This window comes from Hoplias malabaricus, chromosome 3 (genome assembly GCF_029633855.1).
Source record: "Hoplias malabaricus isolate fHopMal1 chromosome 3, fHopMal1.hap1, whole genome shotgun sequence".
In the NCBI taxonomy this organism is placed as follows: domain Eukaryota; kingdom Metazoa; phylum Chordata; class Actinopteri; order Characiformes; family Erythrinidae; genus Hoplias; species Hoplias malabaricus.
This window is the reverse complement of record NC_089802.1, coordinates 77,522,019-77,540,610: the sequence shown is the minus strand read 5'-3', so window position 1 is coordinate 77,540,610 and position 18,592 is coordinate 77,522,019. Positions and strand designations below refer to the sequence as shown.

Genomic DNA, 18,592 nt, shown 5'->3' with positions numbered 1-18,592 from the left:
ATTTTTGCTGTAGATGGAACATATTCTAAATTCAGGACAGTACTAACTGTTTGAAAAAGCTCCTAACAAACAAGTAGGAGTGCAGCATTTCCTCACAATCTGAGATGTTGCCCCTAAGTTACAAACGTACACAAACACTACTTTTTGCTTCTTGTTTGTTGTCAGAGTTAATTGTTAAATCTCTTGTGCAGGTTTAGTGAATTCTAGAGTGAGATCATGCCACACTCTCCAACTCATGCTCTCTTTGCAGGTGCTCTTGTGGACCTTCGTCCTAATCAACTTCCCTTAGCGGCTGTCTGACAAACCACTTCTTTCTTTACAACGCACCCTCTCTCCTGATGTAGATCTTCATGTTTATCCCCTCCCCCTTGTGGTTTCGCTGCTTCCTGCCCACAGCTATGCTGGTCCCAGCTCTAGCCTTGAAGCTTGCGCTTTCTCCTACCACAAAGCTTCTGCCTAATCACTCACTATTCCGGCAATGCCACTCCCAACCTCTACTTTTCAACCCTCCCTCTGTCCTCAGTTACTGATATGGGCCTTTGTCTCATTCTCTTCTCTTGGTAGCAATGGTGCTTCCAGCCTCTAACTTTCCAGCTTGTGCCACTGAGGACATTTGTACATATCTCTTCTCTAGCGACCTCACTGCACCTAGCCCCTAAATTCCTCAGGCAATGCCTTGGACCCAGCCCCCTGCCTGGCATTCCAGGCAAATTGATGCCACCCCTTTCCTGGATGTATTCCTCAAATTAACCCTCTGAAATGCTGCCTCTCCTCTGGCACCTGCTTTTTCCCATCTAGGCATCTCTGCCGTCCTTGAGTCAACTTTCTACCTTGTCTTGAGCTCCTCTGCACTTCGGGGTTGGCTCCCATGCAACAAGCTGCCTTCTCTCTGTCTCCCGGTTCCTGGGGTGTGACCATCAGCTCCTCTTTTGGGGCTTTTTATTTGCCTGACCTGTCATCCCTCTAGATCACCCATCCACTTCTTCTCAATTCCTTCTATGTTACTGGAAAGGCACCATCATGGCATACCTGCCAACTAAGGACATCCCAGCTCATTAATACTGACCCTCTGTAATATTTGGCTTTCAGGGTCGCTATCATCTTAGCCATCTTAAGACCAACTCTGACCCTATCGCATTGTGCAACCACTACGCTTTATCACTGCAGCAACTTTGAGGACTCAAATGACCAGTCTAGAACCACTCTGTGGACTTACTAAACCCTTTCACTCACCTCAAAATCCAGGACACCAACCAAACCCTTGACCAGAGTACCTCTTAGCATGCCTGTAACTACTGGGTTACAGCTTTATATGCATTTATAAGTCATCCTGAACTCTTCCCTAAACGTCTGAGTTCAACTCCCTGTTTCAGGCTTTACAGGCATTATCTGTAATGGCAAAACCTAGTACTTTGAACTAGATCTGTGGGTTCTGAGGAATGGTTAGGGGAGAACATCTTGCAAGTTTGTTGCTCTACTTCTCCTGTGGAGAAAATTAAACATGTCTCATCAGTGTCAAATATACAGTAACACAGGACAGTAACAGTCTTAAATTGATGATAACATTGTAATTTTATTGTAAATAAATTGTTTTTCTAACATTTGGATGGCGGCTTTTGGTCAGTCAGGAGTTTTTGCAAATCTTTTCTGTATCCACATTAAGAAATCAAAGAGAATAGTTTAATATGAAAAATGATATATATTGCACATGCCCTGAGGATTACACATGCTTTGTGAAATTCCATTCACTGACAACTTTATCACCAGAACCATCCCACACACACCTCTACTGACAGTCATTGTGTGACTAAAGAGTGAAATGTACATCACAACCCAGAGCTTAAAACTCTAACACTAACTCTAACCTCAACCCTAAACTCAGCACTGTTATCATCCCTGCTGTGGCAATGAGGGGTGTCAAAACTCCACCAGCCACTGCTGTGTCTGATACACTAGTACTAGTGCAACACAGGCTGGTCATTGTGGGGTGCATGGGTGTGCGTGACTGATGAGGAGACAATGATGTAGAAAAGAGGCCTGGACTCATGGGAGAGATGAAGGCAGCTCCCATCATGCTTTGAGTCTCCTCTTGGTCTATTTTGTGGTGAAATGCATGTTTGAGTCATGCTCCTTGTGAGGTGTAGGAGGGTGGATAAAGTTCTTTTGGGCCAAAAGCTGCTTGTTCACTTACTTCCTCCCTGCACTTGTGCCCTTTTTGAGTGTACAATAAATGTGTGACTATGATTAATTTTCCATTTACCAGGCCGTTATTATATGCAATGTGTGTGTGTGTGTGTGTGTGTGTGTGTGTGTGTGGTTGTACGTGTGTGTACATAATGATGTGCTGATGGACTTACTCGAACAGACACAAGAAGCGGTCGCATCCTCCCAGTTTTCTACGTACCCTCCCACTTTTTCTTTGTGATAGGAAATGAAACCGAAACTACAGTGGTGTTAAATTGTTCAGCCCATTGATGATTTTTTATTTGTTACTCTTAAATGTTTCAGATCATCAAACAAATGTAAATATTAGTCAAAGACAACACAAGTGTACACAAAATACAGTTTATAATGAAGGTTATTATATCAAATCCAAACCTACATGGCCCTGTGTGAAAAAGTGGTAGCCTCTAAACCTAATAACTGGTTGGGTCACACTTAGCAGCAACAACTGCAATCAAGCTTGCAATGAGTCTTTGACAGGGCTGTGGAGGAATTGTGGCCCACTCATCTTTGCAGAATTGTTGTAATTGAGCCACATTGGAGGGTTTTCAAGCATGAACCAGTCATGCCACAGCATCTCAAAAGGATTTAGGTCAGGACTTTGACTAAGCCTCTTCAAAGTCTTCATATAGTTTTTCTTCAGTCATTCAGAGGTGGATTTGCTGGTGTGTTTAGGATCATTGTCCTGCTGCAGAACCCAAATTTGTTTCAGCTTGAGGTCATGAACAGATGGCCGGACATTCTCCTTCAGGATTTCCATTTATGAAATCCATTTATCACTGCAAGTCTTCCAAGTCCTGAAGCAGCAAAACAGCCCCAGGTATGATGTTCTATTTCTGAAATGCTGTGTTACTTTTACACCAGACGCAATGTCTTGTCAGTCCACAGAGTATTTTCCCAAAAGTCTTGGGGATCACCAAGACGTTTTCTGGTGAAATTGAGAGGAACCTCAATGTTCTTTTTTCTCAGCAGTGGTTTTTGTCGTGGCTCTCTGCCCTGTAGGCCATGTTTGCCCAGTCTCTTTCTTATGGCGGAGTCATGAACGCTGACCTTAACTTAGACAAGAGAGGCCTGCACCATTTAAAAAAAAAAACAAACAAAAAAACTGCATTTTGTGTTCACTTGTGTTGTTTTTGACTAATATTTAAATTTGTTTGATGATCTGAAATATTTAATGCAAAAAAGTAAGAAAAGATTAAGGGGGAAAACAATTTATCACACCACTTTAAATGAGAACACACAAGTATTTTTGAGTGTTGTACTCATGCTGTGTTAATCCTATACATTTCTTCTTAGATTCTTCCTGTTGCGTTTGAGACAGTCAGTCATAAGGTGCTTATTTCTCGCCTCTCCTTTCTTGGCCTCTCTGGTGTTGCGCTCTCTTTGTTCACATCCTGTTTGACAGAAAAATCTCAGTTTGGGTCTATTGAAAAGAGCAAACCAAATATTGTTCCAGTCACTCAGGGAGTTTCCAGGGCTCAGTCCTTGGTCCCCTGCTATTAATCATTTCCATATTGCCCACTGGTTGCATTATGCATTCAAAGCCTCGATTTCCACTGCAATGCTGATGATATATAGATTTATTTTAGCCTCAAACTCACTGAGTCTTTCCTTCCATTTTCACAGCTGTCCTATGTTTAGGAGTTAACAAACTTCTTCAAAGACAAATTTCATAAATCTCTGACCAAGTCTGCATTTGTTCACCTTTGCAGCATCAGTACCTCTCTTCAAAAGACTTTGAGATCCTCGTGCAAGCGTTTTTACCTCATGACTGGATCACTGTAACTCTTTTTCACAGCTTACCTGCCAAAGCCCTTCACCCTCTGCAGTATATTCAGAAATCTGCCGAAAGAATCTTAGTCCAAACTTAACAATGCTCCTGTCAAACATCAGCTGCACTGGTTATCGGTTTCTAAACACACCCACTACAAAATCTTTCTGTTGACTTGAAAGGCCTTGCACGGATTTGTGTCATCCTAACTTTGTGCTCTCTTACAGCACTATACTCCTTCATGCTCATGTAGATCCTCTACTCTTCTGGCTGTTCCAAAGTTAAAGGTGTCTGCTATGGCGGGTCTTTCAGTGTTTTTGCCCCTAGCCTTTAGAATGCCTTGCCTCTTTCTCTTAGATGATCTCCTTCTCTTTCTATGTTTAAATCTCAACTAAAATCTTACATTTTTTTCTACTTTTTTCACTCTCTGTAAAGTGTCATTTTATCAAATTATTGTAAAGTATCCTTGGGTTAATGAAAAACATTATATACCTTATTATTTTTATTATTATTATTGTTGTTGTTGTTGTTGAAGATTTGCCTTAAATTAAATTTCAGTGCAAAACAGAACCCTGCTCTCCTTTCAGTAGAAAAAAAATGTATACATCCTTCCTTCTTTCCTGGATTCTACGTTTTACGCTAGAATGTGAATATAACCCCTCCTCCCTCTGAAACCCACCCTTCAATTAAAGACAGCACTAGACAGCAGAGGTTTTACAAAAGTCCTTCAGACAACTACACACCAACAGCGCTTCATTTCAGGTAAATCCAGAGCCTGCTTTTATCTTCCTCTCTTTTCCACTATGTTCTTATTTGAACACAGATGTATATCCACTGTCCCATCATTTCAGAGCAGCAGCTGTTCATTACATCTCTTATTGTTTCAGCAGAAAAGGACTGATAGGAACGCTCAGAATTTCCTGAAAACTAAGCCCCGTGTCTTTAACTACCCTTCAATTTTAACAGGGTTTAGTCCTTTTCTGATGCTGCTTTCTTGAAGATATTTTTGAGTGTAATTCTCACAACAAAGACATGTTCCGACTGGACCACCACAGTGCTGATGACGGACTGTGGTTGTTTCTGTGAGGGTCTCTCATTTCTCTAATTTTCCGAGATCACACGGAATGGGTTAATGTCATATCTTTTTCACCTGTGAAAATTACTCACCCGCAGAGATGTTTTTTTAAATGAAAACATGGTCATTTTAACTTAATAATAAAATATAGAATAAAATTAAAAATAAATTATAGAATTAAATAAATTAATACATTGTCAAAATGAAAGCAGATTTCATAAATGCAATTGGTGACATTGACTATGGCAACTTTTGCCAGCATTATTCTGCAGTCAGAGACTTCCAGGAGAGGAGCAAAGAGAAAGCAGCTGTTAAAGAAATTTATATGCACACTCCTCTACAACTCAATCCGGACAGAACCCCCCCAATAACAGACCCCTGCAGCGCATCCTCAAAGGAGAAACCAAGGCTTTAGGGGTAAGTGCTTTACACTTGAGCCCAGCTCTCTAGTCTGAGAGGAAGGGTGGTGGGAGTGTGGGCGGTTGGGAGACAGTTGGCAGACAGTTTTGCAACACAGCAAATTTTAGCAGAATATGAAAAACATTTCCTGAGAAAGTTTGGGGAGGGGTACGGAAATGTTTAGTCTCCTGGACTAGGCCTGGGCAATTTCAAAAATGATATCAGGATAAATTGATCAATACAGATAATTATCACAATATAAACATTTATAACATCACAGATTAAAAGGAAGATCAGTTTAAGATATATGAATACAATATATTTCTACATTTTAATGGCTTTATTATCATTATCAAATATCCAAATATTTACTAGAATATAATATACATTAAAAGTATGCACATCATTAAAAAACATCCCAAGACATGTGTAAATTTACTTTTTCATTATCCTGCCCTGACAATAAAAAACAGACACAATAACAAATAAAATGAATGTAAAATAATTATTTTATCATAAAAATAATGTGAACTGTGAAGACATTCTTAGAACAAATGAAAAAATATCTCCACAGTTCAGTGCAGGTTCTGCTCCAGAGATTAAAACACTGTATTTAAACACTGATACACTCCTGTGAAGTGGGGCTGATATTTTGCTGAACTATTCATATATTTATTTTCAGAGTCAAGTTCTAAAGCCATCGTTCCTCTGCAGCCTCTGTGTTCACAGCGAGGCAAGGCAAGGCAAGGCAAGGCAAGTTTATTTATAGAGCACCTTTCATACAGAAGCAATTCAAAGTGCTTTACAGAAAAAGAAATTACATTAAAAGCCAGAGTAAAATCATAAATTCCAATAAGACAATTACATAAAAAGAGTAAAATGATTAAAATGATTAAAACAATTTAAAATGACAATAAATGAAAAGAAATAAAAGAAATAAAATGCCGTTACAGAAAAGTGCAGAATATTTTAAACTGAGCTGTAAGCCTGCTCAAACAAGAGAGTTTTAAGTCTTGATTTAAATGTGTCTAACGTTGGGGCACTTCTAATATTCTCAGACAGCTGGTTCCATTTAAAAGTGGCATAGTAGCTAAATGCTGCCTCTCCATGTTTAGTTTTGACCCGAGGCAGGACTAACTGACTAGTTCCTAAAGATCTGAGATCTCTGCTCGGCTCATATCTCTGTAGCAGATCTGATAAATACGCTGGTCCTACCCCATTGAGACATTTATAAACCAGTAATAACACCTTAAAGTCTATTCTATAACAGACTGGTATCCAGTGTAAGGATTTGAGGATGGGGGTGATATGATCTCTTCTTTTGCTCCGAGTGAGAACTCTGGCAGCTGCATTTTGAATCAGCTGAAGCTGTTTAATGGTCTTTTTTGGAAGTCCAGCTAAGAGACCATTACAGTAATCAATCCTGCTAGAAATAAAAGCATGGATAAGTTTCTCTAGGTCTGGTTTAGTCAGAAAATCTCTAATCTTACTGATGTTCTTAAGATGGTAAAATGCTGATCTAGTAACCGCTTTAATATGACTACTAAAACTGAGATCTGAGTCCATTGATACACCAAGGTTGCGAGCCAGTTCTTTAGATTTGAGGGCTCTCGAGTCCAGATACGTAGCCAATCTTTGTCTCTCAGTGCTATTCCCAAATAGTATAATCTCAGTTTTATCTTTATTCAGCTGCAGAAAATTGTGTCCCATCCAGTTTGTGATGTGTTCAAGGCACTTGCTTAATAAGTCAACTGGGCCAGAGTCGTTTGGGGACAGGGCCATGTAAATCTGAGTATCATCTGCATAGCTGTGATAGGACAGCCCATAGTTCTGTAGAATCTGGCCAAGAGGAAGCATATATAAATTAAATAAAAGTGGACCAAGAATAGAGCCCTGGGGGACACCACAGGTTACTGGCATGTTCTCTGAAATATTATTTTCTATTTCTACAAAGTAGTTCCTGCCTTCCAGGTAAGAAATGAACCACTTCAGGACTGTTCCTGAGAGTCCAACCCAGTTTGCGAGTCTATCTATAAGAATCTTATGGTCAATGGTATCAAAGGCAGCACTAAGGTCAAGAAGTAATAGAAGAGATACCTTTCCAGCCTCTGTATTTAAGCGGATGTCATTAATTACCTTGATTAGAGCAGTCTCAGTGCTGTGATTAGACCGGAACCCGGACTGGAATTTGTCTAGGCTACTGTTTATGGACAAGAAACTAGTGATTTGCCTGAAAACTATTTTCTCAATGATTTTGCCCATGAACGGTAGATTAGAAATTGGCCTGTAGTTACTTATCAGAGAAGATTCTAAATTTTTCTTTTTTAGAAGAGGCTTTACAACTGCAGTTTTTAGTGAGCTCGGAAAAACCCCCGACATGAGTGAGGTGTTTACAATGTGGAGTATGTCTGGTGCTATAGTGTGAAACACACTCTTTAAAAAATTGGTTGGTAGTGTGTCAAGACTGCAAGTGGATGATTTGAGATGATTAACTGTGTCAGTTAAAATATTACTATCAACAGTACTGAACTCTGACATTTTAACTAAGGAGTTTTTATGAGGTGATGGAGAGGGTACAGACTCATTGTTGGATATAGATGTACTAATCGCTTGTCTGATATTCTGGATTTTAGTGTTAAAAAAGAATGCAAACTCATTACATCTCTCAGTTGATACTAATTCAGGGGCCATTGGTGTGGGTGAGTTAGTAAGTCTGTCGACCACGGTGAAGAGGATTTTGCTGTTGTTAGTGTTATTGTTGATGATGCTAGAGAAATAGGATTGTCGTGTTTTGCATATTGTCGCGTTGTATTGACGTAGCCTATCTTTGTAGATTTCTTTGTGAATATGAAGACTTGTTTTACGCCATCTGCGTTCTGCCTTGCGACACTCCCTCTTTTGGATTTGAACAACAGAAGCATTTCTCCATGGTGCTTTCTGTTTGCAAGACAAGGCCTTCATTTTAACTGGCGCAATCTCATCCATTACACTGACAATTTTTGTATTAAAACTATTCAGCAAATCATCAACAGAGTTGGATCGTTCACATGGTGTAGTGCACAATTTACTCATGAAAAGTGTAGCTGTGCAGTCCTTTATAATCCTTTTCTTGACAAAAACTCTTCTATCTCTGATGACTGGTGAGGCCCACATATCAAAGAACACACAGTAGTGATCTGACAGTGCGACGTCCTTCACAGTCTCTGATATGTTGAGACTCTTTGAGATAACAATATCCAGCGTGTGACCATGACAATGAGTACTCCCTGTAACATGCTGTGAAAGACCAAAAGAGTCCAATATGGCAAGTAGTTCCTTGGCAAAACAGTCCTTGGGATTGTCGATATGTATGTTAAAGTCACCAGCAATAACAAAATGGTCAAAGTCTGTAGAAATAAAGGACAGCATCTCTGTAAATTCATCAATAAAATTAGCGCTGTACTTCGGAGGCCTGTAGACAGTTACTAGTAATATCTGTGGTGTCCCTTTCAAAACTACACAGAGATTCTCAAATGTTGTGAAGTCTCCAAATGATAACTGCTTGCACTGAAAAGAACCATGGAACAAAGCAGCTAGACCTCCACCTTTTCTGCTGGCACGAGATGCATTTAAAAAATGAAAATCTGGAGGAGCCGACTCCAATAAAACAGTTGCAGCACTACATTCATTTAGCCAAGTCTCAGTTAAAAGTATAAAATCAAGCCCATGTGCTGTAATAAAATCATTAATTAAGTGTGATTTGTTTGTGAGAGATCTGATATTTAGAAGAGCTAACTTAGTAACTTGTGCACTTTGCCACAGAATCTCTGTTTCACATTTTATTTGCTGTAGATTGGCTACATTCACAGAATCTGACCTGAACTCTCTGTTCTTTCTCTCTCTGATAAGTACTGGAATGGGAGAGATTACAGGCATCAAAGGTCCAAGCTTGTTTTGAAAACATGTACTGCTGACATCATCACTGCAGCAGCCAGGACCCGAAAAACATCACTTTTCTTTGCCCTTATCAGCTGACGAAGCTGTGTGAAGCTCCTGCTGGCGATGGGGCCGTGAGCGAAGCTGCCTTTCCGGGGGTTGAGGAGCTTGTCTTTTCCGTTGAGGTGCTCTAGGTGGTGATGGAGTGTGATTATTCTTAGGGGACAGTCTGGGGGACTGCAGTGGAGAAGTGGCAGTAGATGATGGTGGAGTAGAAGCTGGGGTGGTTCTTCTTTGCACCTGAGGGCTGGCTGACAGCGAGTGCAGCAGAACACAGTCACGGTAAACAATTCTATTTAAAGGAGTCGACTTCTAAAGAAATTATCCTTTAAACGTGGCTCTTATCAACTGTTATACATTGATTCATAGATTTGAATCTCTTGGAATCAACTCAATCTCAGTGTGCGACGCCTTCTGTGGCGACATAAAATGTTAGTGTTAAAGTGCAAAGTGGCCATATTTCTTCCAGAATGCTGGATGTTAATGCGATTTTGAATGTAATGAAAATAATATAAGCTATTTTATTATTAAATTTAGTAATAAATAATGGCTTTAAAATAGTAAGAGCTTTCAAGAGCTTTTACCTGACTCAAACTATGCTATTTTAAATATAATTCACTAAACCTTAAAACTAGATTAAAACTATAATTACAGACTTAAATGAGACTAAATCTAATGCATGTTTTAATCAAAAGATTAAAACTAATCCAAGATCAGCTGCCAGTTTTAGAGTGGAGCAGTACTGCAAAAAGGAACTGAGTAAAATGGCAGATTGAGCAGATGTGTGAGTCTAAGTCAGATGTATGAATCAAAGGTGCCTCTACTGAACTCTGAACAGAGAGATTTGTTAAATTCTCATTCATAAAAAGTGTTTTTATTTCAGTAACTTTATTTTGTAAAGACCTGCTTTCACTTTGACATTAAAGACATCCATTTTTGTTAATTCCCAGCAAAAAAAACCAAAACAACAAAAAACAAAAAAACATTATTTTGACTATTATTCCACTATTAAAAGCAGGTCATTGCCCTTGTACTGACAGTGATTTAAATGTATAGTTTTCTCAGGTGAGTAAATCAGCTGGAGTTAAAAATGTCCGCCCCTGCTGTACCCCTCACCCACACTGGGCCTGGCTACACCGCCGTGAACCACATGGTCTCCCTAGACTCAGCAACAGCTCAAACCAGACAAAACCCACCCAGTTACAACCCCCTGCAGCGCTTCCTCAGAAGGGAACCCAAAGCTTTAGGGGTAAGTGCTTTACACTTGAGCCCAACTCTCTACTGCACTAGAAACACTGGGGGGGAAAGTGAGAAAATGAAAGCAAAGCTGGGATTGGCTGAAACTTCTGGAGGAGGGCCAAGACTTTCCCAGAACTGACCACGGTGTCTGCCACAAACACAGAGAGGGAGCTGAGAGGGGAAATTTAACATGTTTCCTGTAAGACAAAGATCACAGTTTCACAATACAGCAGCTTTCAGTAGAATCTGAAAATCATTTGTTGAGAAACACAGTTGGGGGAGGGGTACGGAGACGTTTACTCTCCTGGTTTAGGCCTGTGTGAATTGGCCAATTATTACATAATGATCAACTGATACAGCTGATCTCCACGAGATAAACCTTTGTAGTGTGGTCACAGATTTCTAAGAATATAATTCTAAAGAACTATATAATTATAGAATAAAGAATTATACAATTCTAACATATGAATACAATATATTTTAAGTTTCAATGCCTTTATTCATCATCATCATCATCATCATCATCATCATCATCATTTTGGTGCAGAGATATGTCATCAACGTTTCCCGTTCACTAGCTGTGAATAAAGAGATATCAGGTTAAAGCCCTCTGTTGGGTGACTGTAATCACCTTATTGTCAGTGTTTGTTGTTAGCTTGAGCTAACTGGCTACTTAGCATTTTAATGAGATTATTCTTTAGTGAATAGCACTGTATACTGTTCTCTAAATTAGCTTATGGGCTAAAGCTTCAGTCAGATCAGTTCACTGCTGATGAACACAGCAGTTATCCACACTTTATTCACCACGGATCAGTGTACAGCACTGTATTCCCGCTCTTGCATCCTAGGAGGAGTAACATTGCAAAAAATGCAAAAATAATTATGATACGTTTTCGAAAGACAAGGACCTCACTCTAATTATTCACTGTCGGATGCTATTTCAAACTAGTTTATTAACGTTATTGATGACATCATCACGTCGTTTCCATTTCCTTGTTTGTCATGTGCTCCTTACGTACACGATTTGTTTTCTTTCTTGTCTCCGCCTTGGGACCCGACTTTGCCCCACCTTGTCATTAGAGTTTCCACCTGTGCCTGTGTTTATTACACATATTCTGGAGGTTTATGTGAATTTCTGGCAAACCAGCAAGGAAAGCAGCCAAATGTGGCCCAAACAGTGTCCTCAGTTGGTGGTGCTAATACAGTGTCCTTGTAATTTACTCCAAATCCATTTGGGAACTGGGGGTAAGACGGTGATTTATGGCAGGGTCTGTGAGCAGTCTGTCTGCAAACATTAAAAAGTCTGGAAACATTAAAAACATTTATACTTCATGTAAATATTTGTATATTTGTAGAGATATCTATATGTGTTTCCTGAAACTAATCCCTCCCTCTATCCTCCACAGACCTTCCAAATAATGACTGGTCTCATCACAGTCTTATTGGGAATTGTACTAATAACCCACAATAATCCTCTTATCATTATCTTCAGTGGGATTTTCTTATGGGGCTCTTCGTTGGTGAGTCTTTTTTATTAAAAAGAGAGACTAGAAGAACTATTTTCAAATGCCACTTCCGGTCCACTCATATTTCTCCTCTTCCTCAGTACATCACCGCTGGTGCTCTGGCTGTTTCAGTAAACAACAAGTCAACTACATGCCATGTATGTAATACACACATTCATTATACATAATAATAATAATAATACCTCAGTCACCCCTGCTGATAACTAGCTAGGACTCCCCCAGTCACACACAATGCCACCTACACCAGGGGCCACCTCTGTTACACCACTGGACATCTCAGCAGGGTAGGATCTGCTTCATCAGACTCCAGCACTGGTTCACACAGTGTTTGTGTGATGAAGAGGAGATGGTGGGGAATCTAAGACAAAGAGAGTTCAAGGAAACACACCCTCTCACTCTGTTGGTCTTTGAATACTCCCCCATCCTGGTCCTGGGGGCATGACCGGGTACTGATTCTCCTGATGATGGGGGGCAGCACTTACTCTGCTGTAACACTGTTTCATAATTTTCTTTTATCATATTGATTTGTAATAATCCATTAATTACCATTTACTAGTCACTTCTTCAACACTTTGTTAGGTTTTTACTTGACTTATGTAGTAACAATTATTAAGCATTTATTAAAGCACAAAGACATTACAGAGAACATCAGCATCTGACTGTCGCTTATACTGACTGTTTATTGGCGTCCTTTCCTATCTTCCGTCCAGGTGATAGGCTGTCTGGTGATGAATGTGTTGAGCGCCATCGCAGCAGGAATAGCCATTATTTTCCTGTCTTTGGATATAGTTTATTGGCACCGTCGTTCCTGTGGATTCCAGCATGGCCAGTATGATACATATAATCCATTTCAGCGCGACTGTTTATCTATGGTGAGACTGCAATAAGTTATTTTTCCCTATTTTTACAAAACCCATTTCCAGAAATGCTGGAATTTTTTGTAAAATGCAACAAAAATAAGAATTTCTTATTTATTAAATCACTTGCAGCTTTATTTAACTGACACAAGCACAAAGAAATTATTTCCAAACTGAATGACTTGACTAAAATTAGTAAATTCAAAAGCAAAAGTTTGACCCTTGAGGTACCCTCAGAAAGTTGGGAAATGTACCTGGTGACATTTGAAATCCCAGTGTCTAATAAGAATAGTGGGCTTTGGAAACCACAATAATGGTGGCGCTAACATTAAACATGGTATTGGGTGTTTGTGTTGTTGTTGTTGTTGTTATTTCGGACTGAACACAGCTCCATGCCACAGATGAGTGTAGTTCTTTTGTTCCTTGTTGCCATATGCTACACTTGCAGCAGTTTTGACCCTCTTTAAATAATGCAACAGAATTTTACCCGCTGATGTTTTTAGTTGGATAAAAACAAATGCTACTGAAGCTGTAGATTTTACAAACACCTGCTTTATGCAAGATGGCAAGTCAGCACCCTACAATGTTTACACCTTATGTTTAATCCCTACACAGTCTGGTCTCTGGTATTTGGAACAAGGTTCTATTTAGTGCCTGCTTGCTCGTGGGTCCATATGAGCCAGAACTAAAACTAAATTTTTTCATATGCTCTGTAGGTTAATGGAAAAATGTAGATATCTCCAAATGTTAGATGTTTCCAGTGACTCTTCACATTACAATAAAAAAGTGTTATGCAGAAAACGAGTGGTCTTGATTGCAGACACTGTGAACTAACTCCTATTGTAAACCCAAGACTGTCCCCATGTAGGGGACCCATAAACTTGTTCAGTCAAGTTTGATTCTTCATCTTGTGTAAGCTGCACTTCATAGAAACTTAGAAATTAAATGATCAGTTTTATAAAGGCCATTTCATTTTTTTACTGGTAGAGAGTGAGTGGTTGCTCCTGGAAAATGTTGAATGATGAAACGTTAATGGTTTTCAGGTCTTGGGCGATGGGATTCTGGGAGTTCTGCTGGTTTTCACTGCTGTTCAGTTGATCGTCTCCATCTGCATCTCTGCGTTTGCATGTAAAGTCTGCTGTTGCAACAAACAAATGGTAATTACAGACATACAGATGCAATACATCTTAAAATCTGAACATGAGAGGGTTTATAAAGTGGCCAGTCTGTATTACACCATACAGTAGTAGTTGCTGCTATAGTGTCATACTGGACAGACACTTTATAAACCTGGCCTGCTGATATTTTGTAATATGCAGTTCCACGTTAATTGGTGGCTGCAACATTTAATGTGGAACTGAAGGATTCCAACAAAAAGCTGATCTCAGCTTCTTGTACTGGAGTACAATCAGGTACTAAGTGTTTTAGCATGTTTGTTGGACAGCAAATGTCTAGAGCTTAATGCATTGACGAGTGGCTGTAGTAATAAAATAGTTAGGTTTGTGCGTGACTTTCCTATATTCAATATATTTTCAAAATATTGAGAGATGGGGTGATTCATGATTGGAAATTGCTGGTGGACATAGTAAAAAAAATCTACAGGTCCCAGAGTGCATTGTGTTAACTACACTGAGGGATGGTGCTCTACTCTAAAAGTAAATAGAGTTCATGATTCCATTGGAGGATGCAGTAGATAAAGCTTTCAAAAGGAATAAGCTGAAGTATGCAGCCTTGGCAGATGAGGTGAAGGAATGCAGGTAGCAGGCACATGTAAGACAAGTGAAAATATGTGTTAGGGGATTTTTAGCCAAGTCTGCCACATCAAGGCTCGTGCAGTTCTGTTTTAGGGACCAGAAATTAATGACAGCTGTGAAGGAGTTATCAGAAACAGCTGATAGGTCTAGTAGTCACTGATTGTGGATAAGGATAATACAGATTACTTGGGGGAAATGCACTGTAGAGATTATATTGTGATAGTTGGTGATGTAGCACATAAAGTTCACATGTAACTGGTGGCACTGATCATGCATTAACAGTGCCAGTGGGGTGAGGTACAACCTTTGTCACCAGCTAGGCCCGTGTGGATTTATGATTGTTGATGGGTAAGGGTAAGGTAGGACTGTAAAACTGGCTTGGAGGGGGGGTGGGTCTGGGACGCCAGACTTCAATGTTGAGCCTTCTGGAAGTGTCATGGGATTAATTTATGAAAACACAGACAAGGGGAGGTGTCTACCTATTGACCACTGTGAAGAGCTGCAGTGAGTGGTTTGAGTACTCAGGGTGGGCTCAATGAGTAACTGTAGATGCTAAGGGCAGCTGGATGCTGATGGGATCATAAACTGCCACACAAACCTTAGTGTTGGGTGGTAGGATTCAAACAATAGACATTTTATATATAATAATAGATTGGCATAGAATATTTTACATCTTATCCTGTGTATGATTATATCTGATGGGATCTGATGATGTATCAGGCCCTTGAAGGGTCGTCACTTTTTGTAAGGTGAAATTTTGTGCTTTAACTTGGCTCCAAGGAGCAAGAAGACAAGAAAAAAAGTGGGGATGATTTAAAATCAGCAAGAGGATTCACCCTAACACTAAACTCAACAGACTAATGCAAACACTAACCTCACCCTAAATCAAACCCTAAATCTAACCCTAGGAATCACCCTAACACTACTAGACCTAACCTCTACATTGTAAATCAATACTGTACGTTTAATTTAAGCATCAAATTTAACAAATTTATGCATTTAAATTTAGTATACATGTGTGTATTTCGCTCTGTTGGCAGATGTGTGTATTACACGCTTTACACCTGATATAATGTTGTCTTTGAATAGAGCCTTGTATTAATCATAAAGACAGTTCACAAGTGTTTTGTTTGGTTGCTGCTGCAGTATTCATCACATTCTCTGTTTGTTTGTAGGTGAATGTGACTGTGGTTGCAAACCCTGGAGGATACAACTCAGTGGTTAATCCTTTCCCTCAACAACCTGCCCCCAGCAACCAACAGGTCAGAGAAATCTACAGGGGTCACACTGTGGACACAAAATAATATTTAGACACTCTTTGAATCCTGCTACTTTAGGATTCAGCCATTGTGGACTACACACACACACACACACATACACACACAAACACACGGGTTTATATTCCATATCACACATATAATAGTGAGACACACTGTAGCAGCTGCTGAAGGTCACCTAGGGCAGTGTCAGATACTCTCAAAATTAAATGACATAAGATCTTTACAACAGTATTTCAGCATCTCACCTCATCTTACAGCTTCCTTAAATAAATCCTAGGACTGTCCCAGGTACCTTTTGTAGGGTTCCAAATTATTGTTAGTAATCAACAATGAATATAAGAAGCTTCTATCCATTGAAGGGTGGGTGGGTGGGAATTTGTGGGGTGGGGTTGGCAGGGGTATGAGTTTGTCAGACCAAGAGCATCAAGTTTGAGAGTTGGGGGCCAAATGAGCTGCAAGTAACAGGTTTCCTAATAGGTGTGTGTGTGTGTGTGTGTGTGTGGTTTGCAGTGGGTGTACACAGCAAGCGGTGCCTCTACGAGCTGTCCTCCAATGGGAAATCTTCCAATGGGAAATCCTCCAATGTACAGTCCTCAAGACTTCAGTGAGGTCAAAAGCCAACTGTACAACTGAGAGTAATATAAATCAGTACCACTTCACCACAATACCGCCCCCCCCCCCACACACACACACACATTTTGAAACATCACATTTTTTCATTACATTTCAGGTGGTATGCTTTAGATTGTATTAATGAAAAATTTAATTGACTGCATTTAATTTTTGGATTGTTCTGATATGATGTATTTTTCAGAATAAATAAATAAACATAGATTATAAATATTGGTACCAAATATATTGTTGTATTTTCAGTTATTTTAAACCCTGTGTCCACTCTCTGTCCACTCTGTGAGACACTCCTCCCTCGTTGGTCCACCTTGTAGATGTAGAGTCAGAGACAGTAGCTCATCTGTCGCTGCACAGTGTGTGTCGTTCGTCTTCTAGTCCTTCATCAGTGACACAGGACGCTGTCGGCTGGATGTTTTTGGTTGGTGGCCTGTTCTCTGTAAATGTAGTAACTAACAAAAACAGTGGGTGATATATTTATTTTATTTAGAGCTTTTTATTATGTTATTAATCAAAAACAGTGCTGTAAACTGCTGTGAGGGAATGTCTGCAGGAGATTAGAGTGAAAGGTGAAAAATATCTCATTGAGGGAATTTCACTTGATAACAAGTCACTTGTTTGCGATGCAGAGCATTATCCAAAACCATTATCATCAACTAATGACCTGTGGGTTCTGAGGGAAAAATAAACATGTCTCGTCAGTGTCAGTTATACAGTAACACTTTAGTTTATAGATCAGTCATAAGTGGATGATAACATGGTAATATTATTTTAAAAAATGCTTAAGAATTAAATGCATTAAGAAATAAATGAAAATAGTTCCTTAAAAAAACCTCACAAACTCCTGAGGGTTACACATGCTTTGTGAAATGTGACACACTCAAGGGCCACGTTATCGAAAATGTTCTACTTCTATTCACTGAGGACTTTATCTCATCCCCCACTCTGTCCCACACACACCTTCACTGACACTCCTAGACCACTTTTTCAAAAATAAACCCTTTACGCTTCCACTTAGTAGAAGAACTTTTGAGGTACCTCACTCAAGGGCACTTCAGTCAAGGATGTTTATAGAGCTCTAAGCTGTGCTCCTCTAGCAACATGTGCCCCACTGTAAAACACACGACCATACATCACCATGTCAATGTCAAGTCATTGTGTGACTAAAGAGTGAAATGTACGCATCAACACATCACAACCCAGAGCTTAATACTCTAACACTAACTCTAACCTCAATCATAAACTCAACACTGTTCCCTGTCCAGCAGTGACACTGAGGAGTTTCAAAACTCTGGCAGCTCCCATTATGGTTTGAGTCTTCCCCTTGGACTGATCAGGTTCTATTTTGGGGTTAAATGCATGTTTGAATCATAATCTTTGTGAGGTATAGGTGGTTGGATAAGGTTCCCTTTGGCTCAAAAACTGTTAACTTACATCGTCTCTGCACTTATGCCCTTTTGAGTTTACAATAAAAGTTGCTTGTTGTGCAGTGTGGCTGTGTTCAATTTTCTATCTACCAGAATGTTGATATGTACTGCGTGTGTGTAAGACTGAGGTTATATGACGTCACAGCTGGCGAGCTGATGGACTTGCTCAAACAGGCACAGGAAGGAAGTCGTGTCCTGCCAGTTTTTCCAGTATAAGTCCCTTCCCACTTTTTCCTCATGAGGAGAAATGCAACCAAATCTAGATGAGAACACATAGGTGTTATTGAGTGTTTCTCTTATGATGTGTTAATCCTGTAGTTTTATTCATAGGTTTGCTTTAAATGTAAATATATATACAAAACAGGACCCTGCTCTCCTTTCAGTAACAAATGTATGCACAATTCCCACTTTCCTGGATTCAATGTTTTACATTAGAGAG

At 39.7% G+C, this 18,592-nt stretch overlaps 2 protein-coding genes across 5 annotated transcripts in view; both read left to right on the top strand.

The window, feature by feature from the left end:
* Nucleotides 1–18,592, top strand: part of LOC136691168 (membrane-spanning 4-domains subfamily A member 4A-like) — a 94,681-nt gene that overhangs the window by 33,297 nt on the left and 42,792 nt on the right. The window lies entirely within an intron of this gene.
* On the top strand, nucleotides 4,606–16,940 carry LOC136692076 (membrane-spanning 4-domains subfamily A member 5-like). 4 transcript variants are annotated; one of them, XM_066665161.1, is made up of 8 exons: nucleotides 4,606–4,756; nucleotides 10,500–10,692; nucleotides 12,089–12,202; nucleotides 12,289–12,345; nucleotides 12,919–13,080; nucleotides 14,109–14,222; nucleotides 15,995–16,081; nucleotides 16,610–16,939. In XM_066665161.1, exons 2-8 carry the CDS (start codon nucleotides 10,534–10,536, stop codon nucleotides 16,730–16,732), a joined length of 816 nt encoding a protein of 271 aa, XP_066521258.1. In that variant the 5' UTR covers nucleotides 4,606–4,756; nucleotides 10,500–10,533; the 3' UTR covers nucleotides 16,733–16,939. The 4 variants fall into 4 exon arrangements, with proteins under 4 accessions (XP_066521258.1, XP_066521257.1, XP_066521260.1 ...); XM_066665160.1 differs by lacking the exon at nucleotides 4,606–4,756 and adding an exon at nucleotides 5,348–5,486; XM_066665159.1 differs by lacking the exon at nucleotides 4,606–4,756 and adding an exon at nucleotides 9,363–9,725 and having other exon boundaries at nucleotides 16,610–16,936.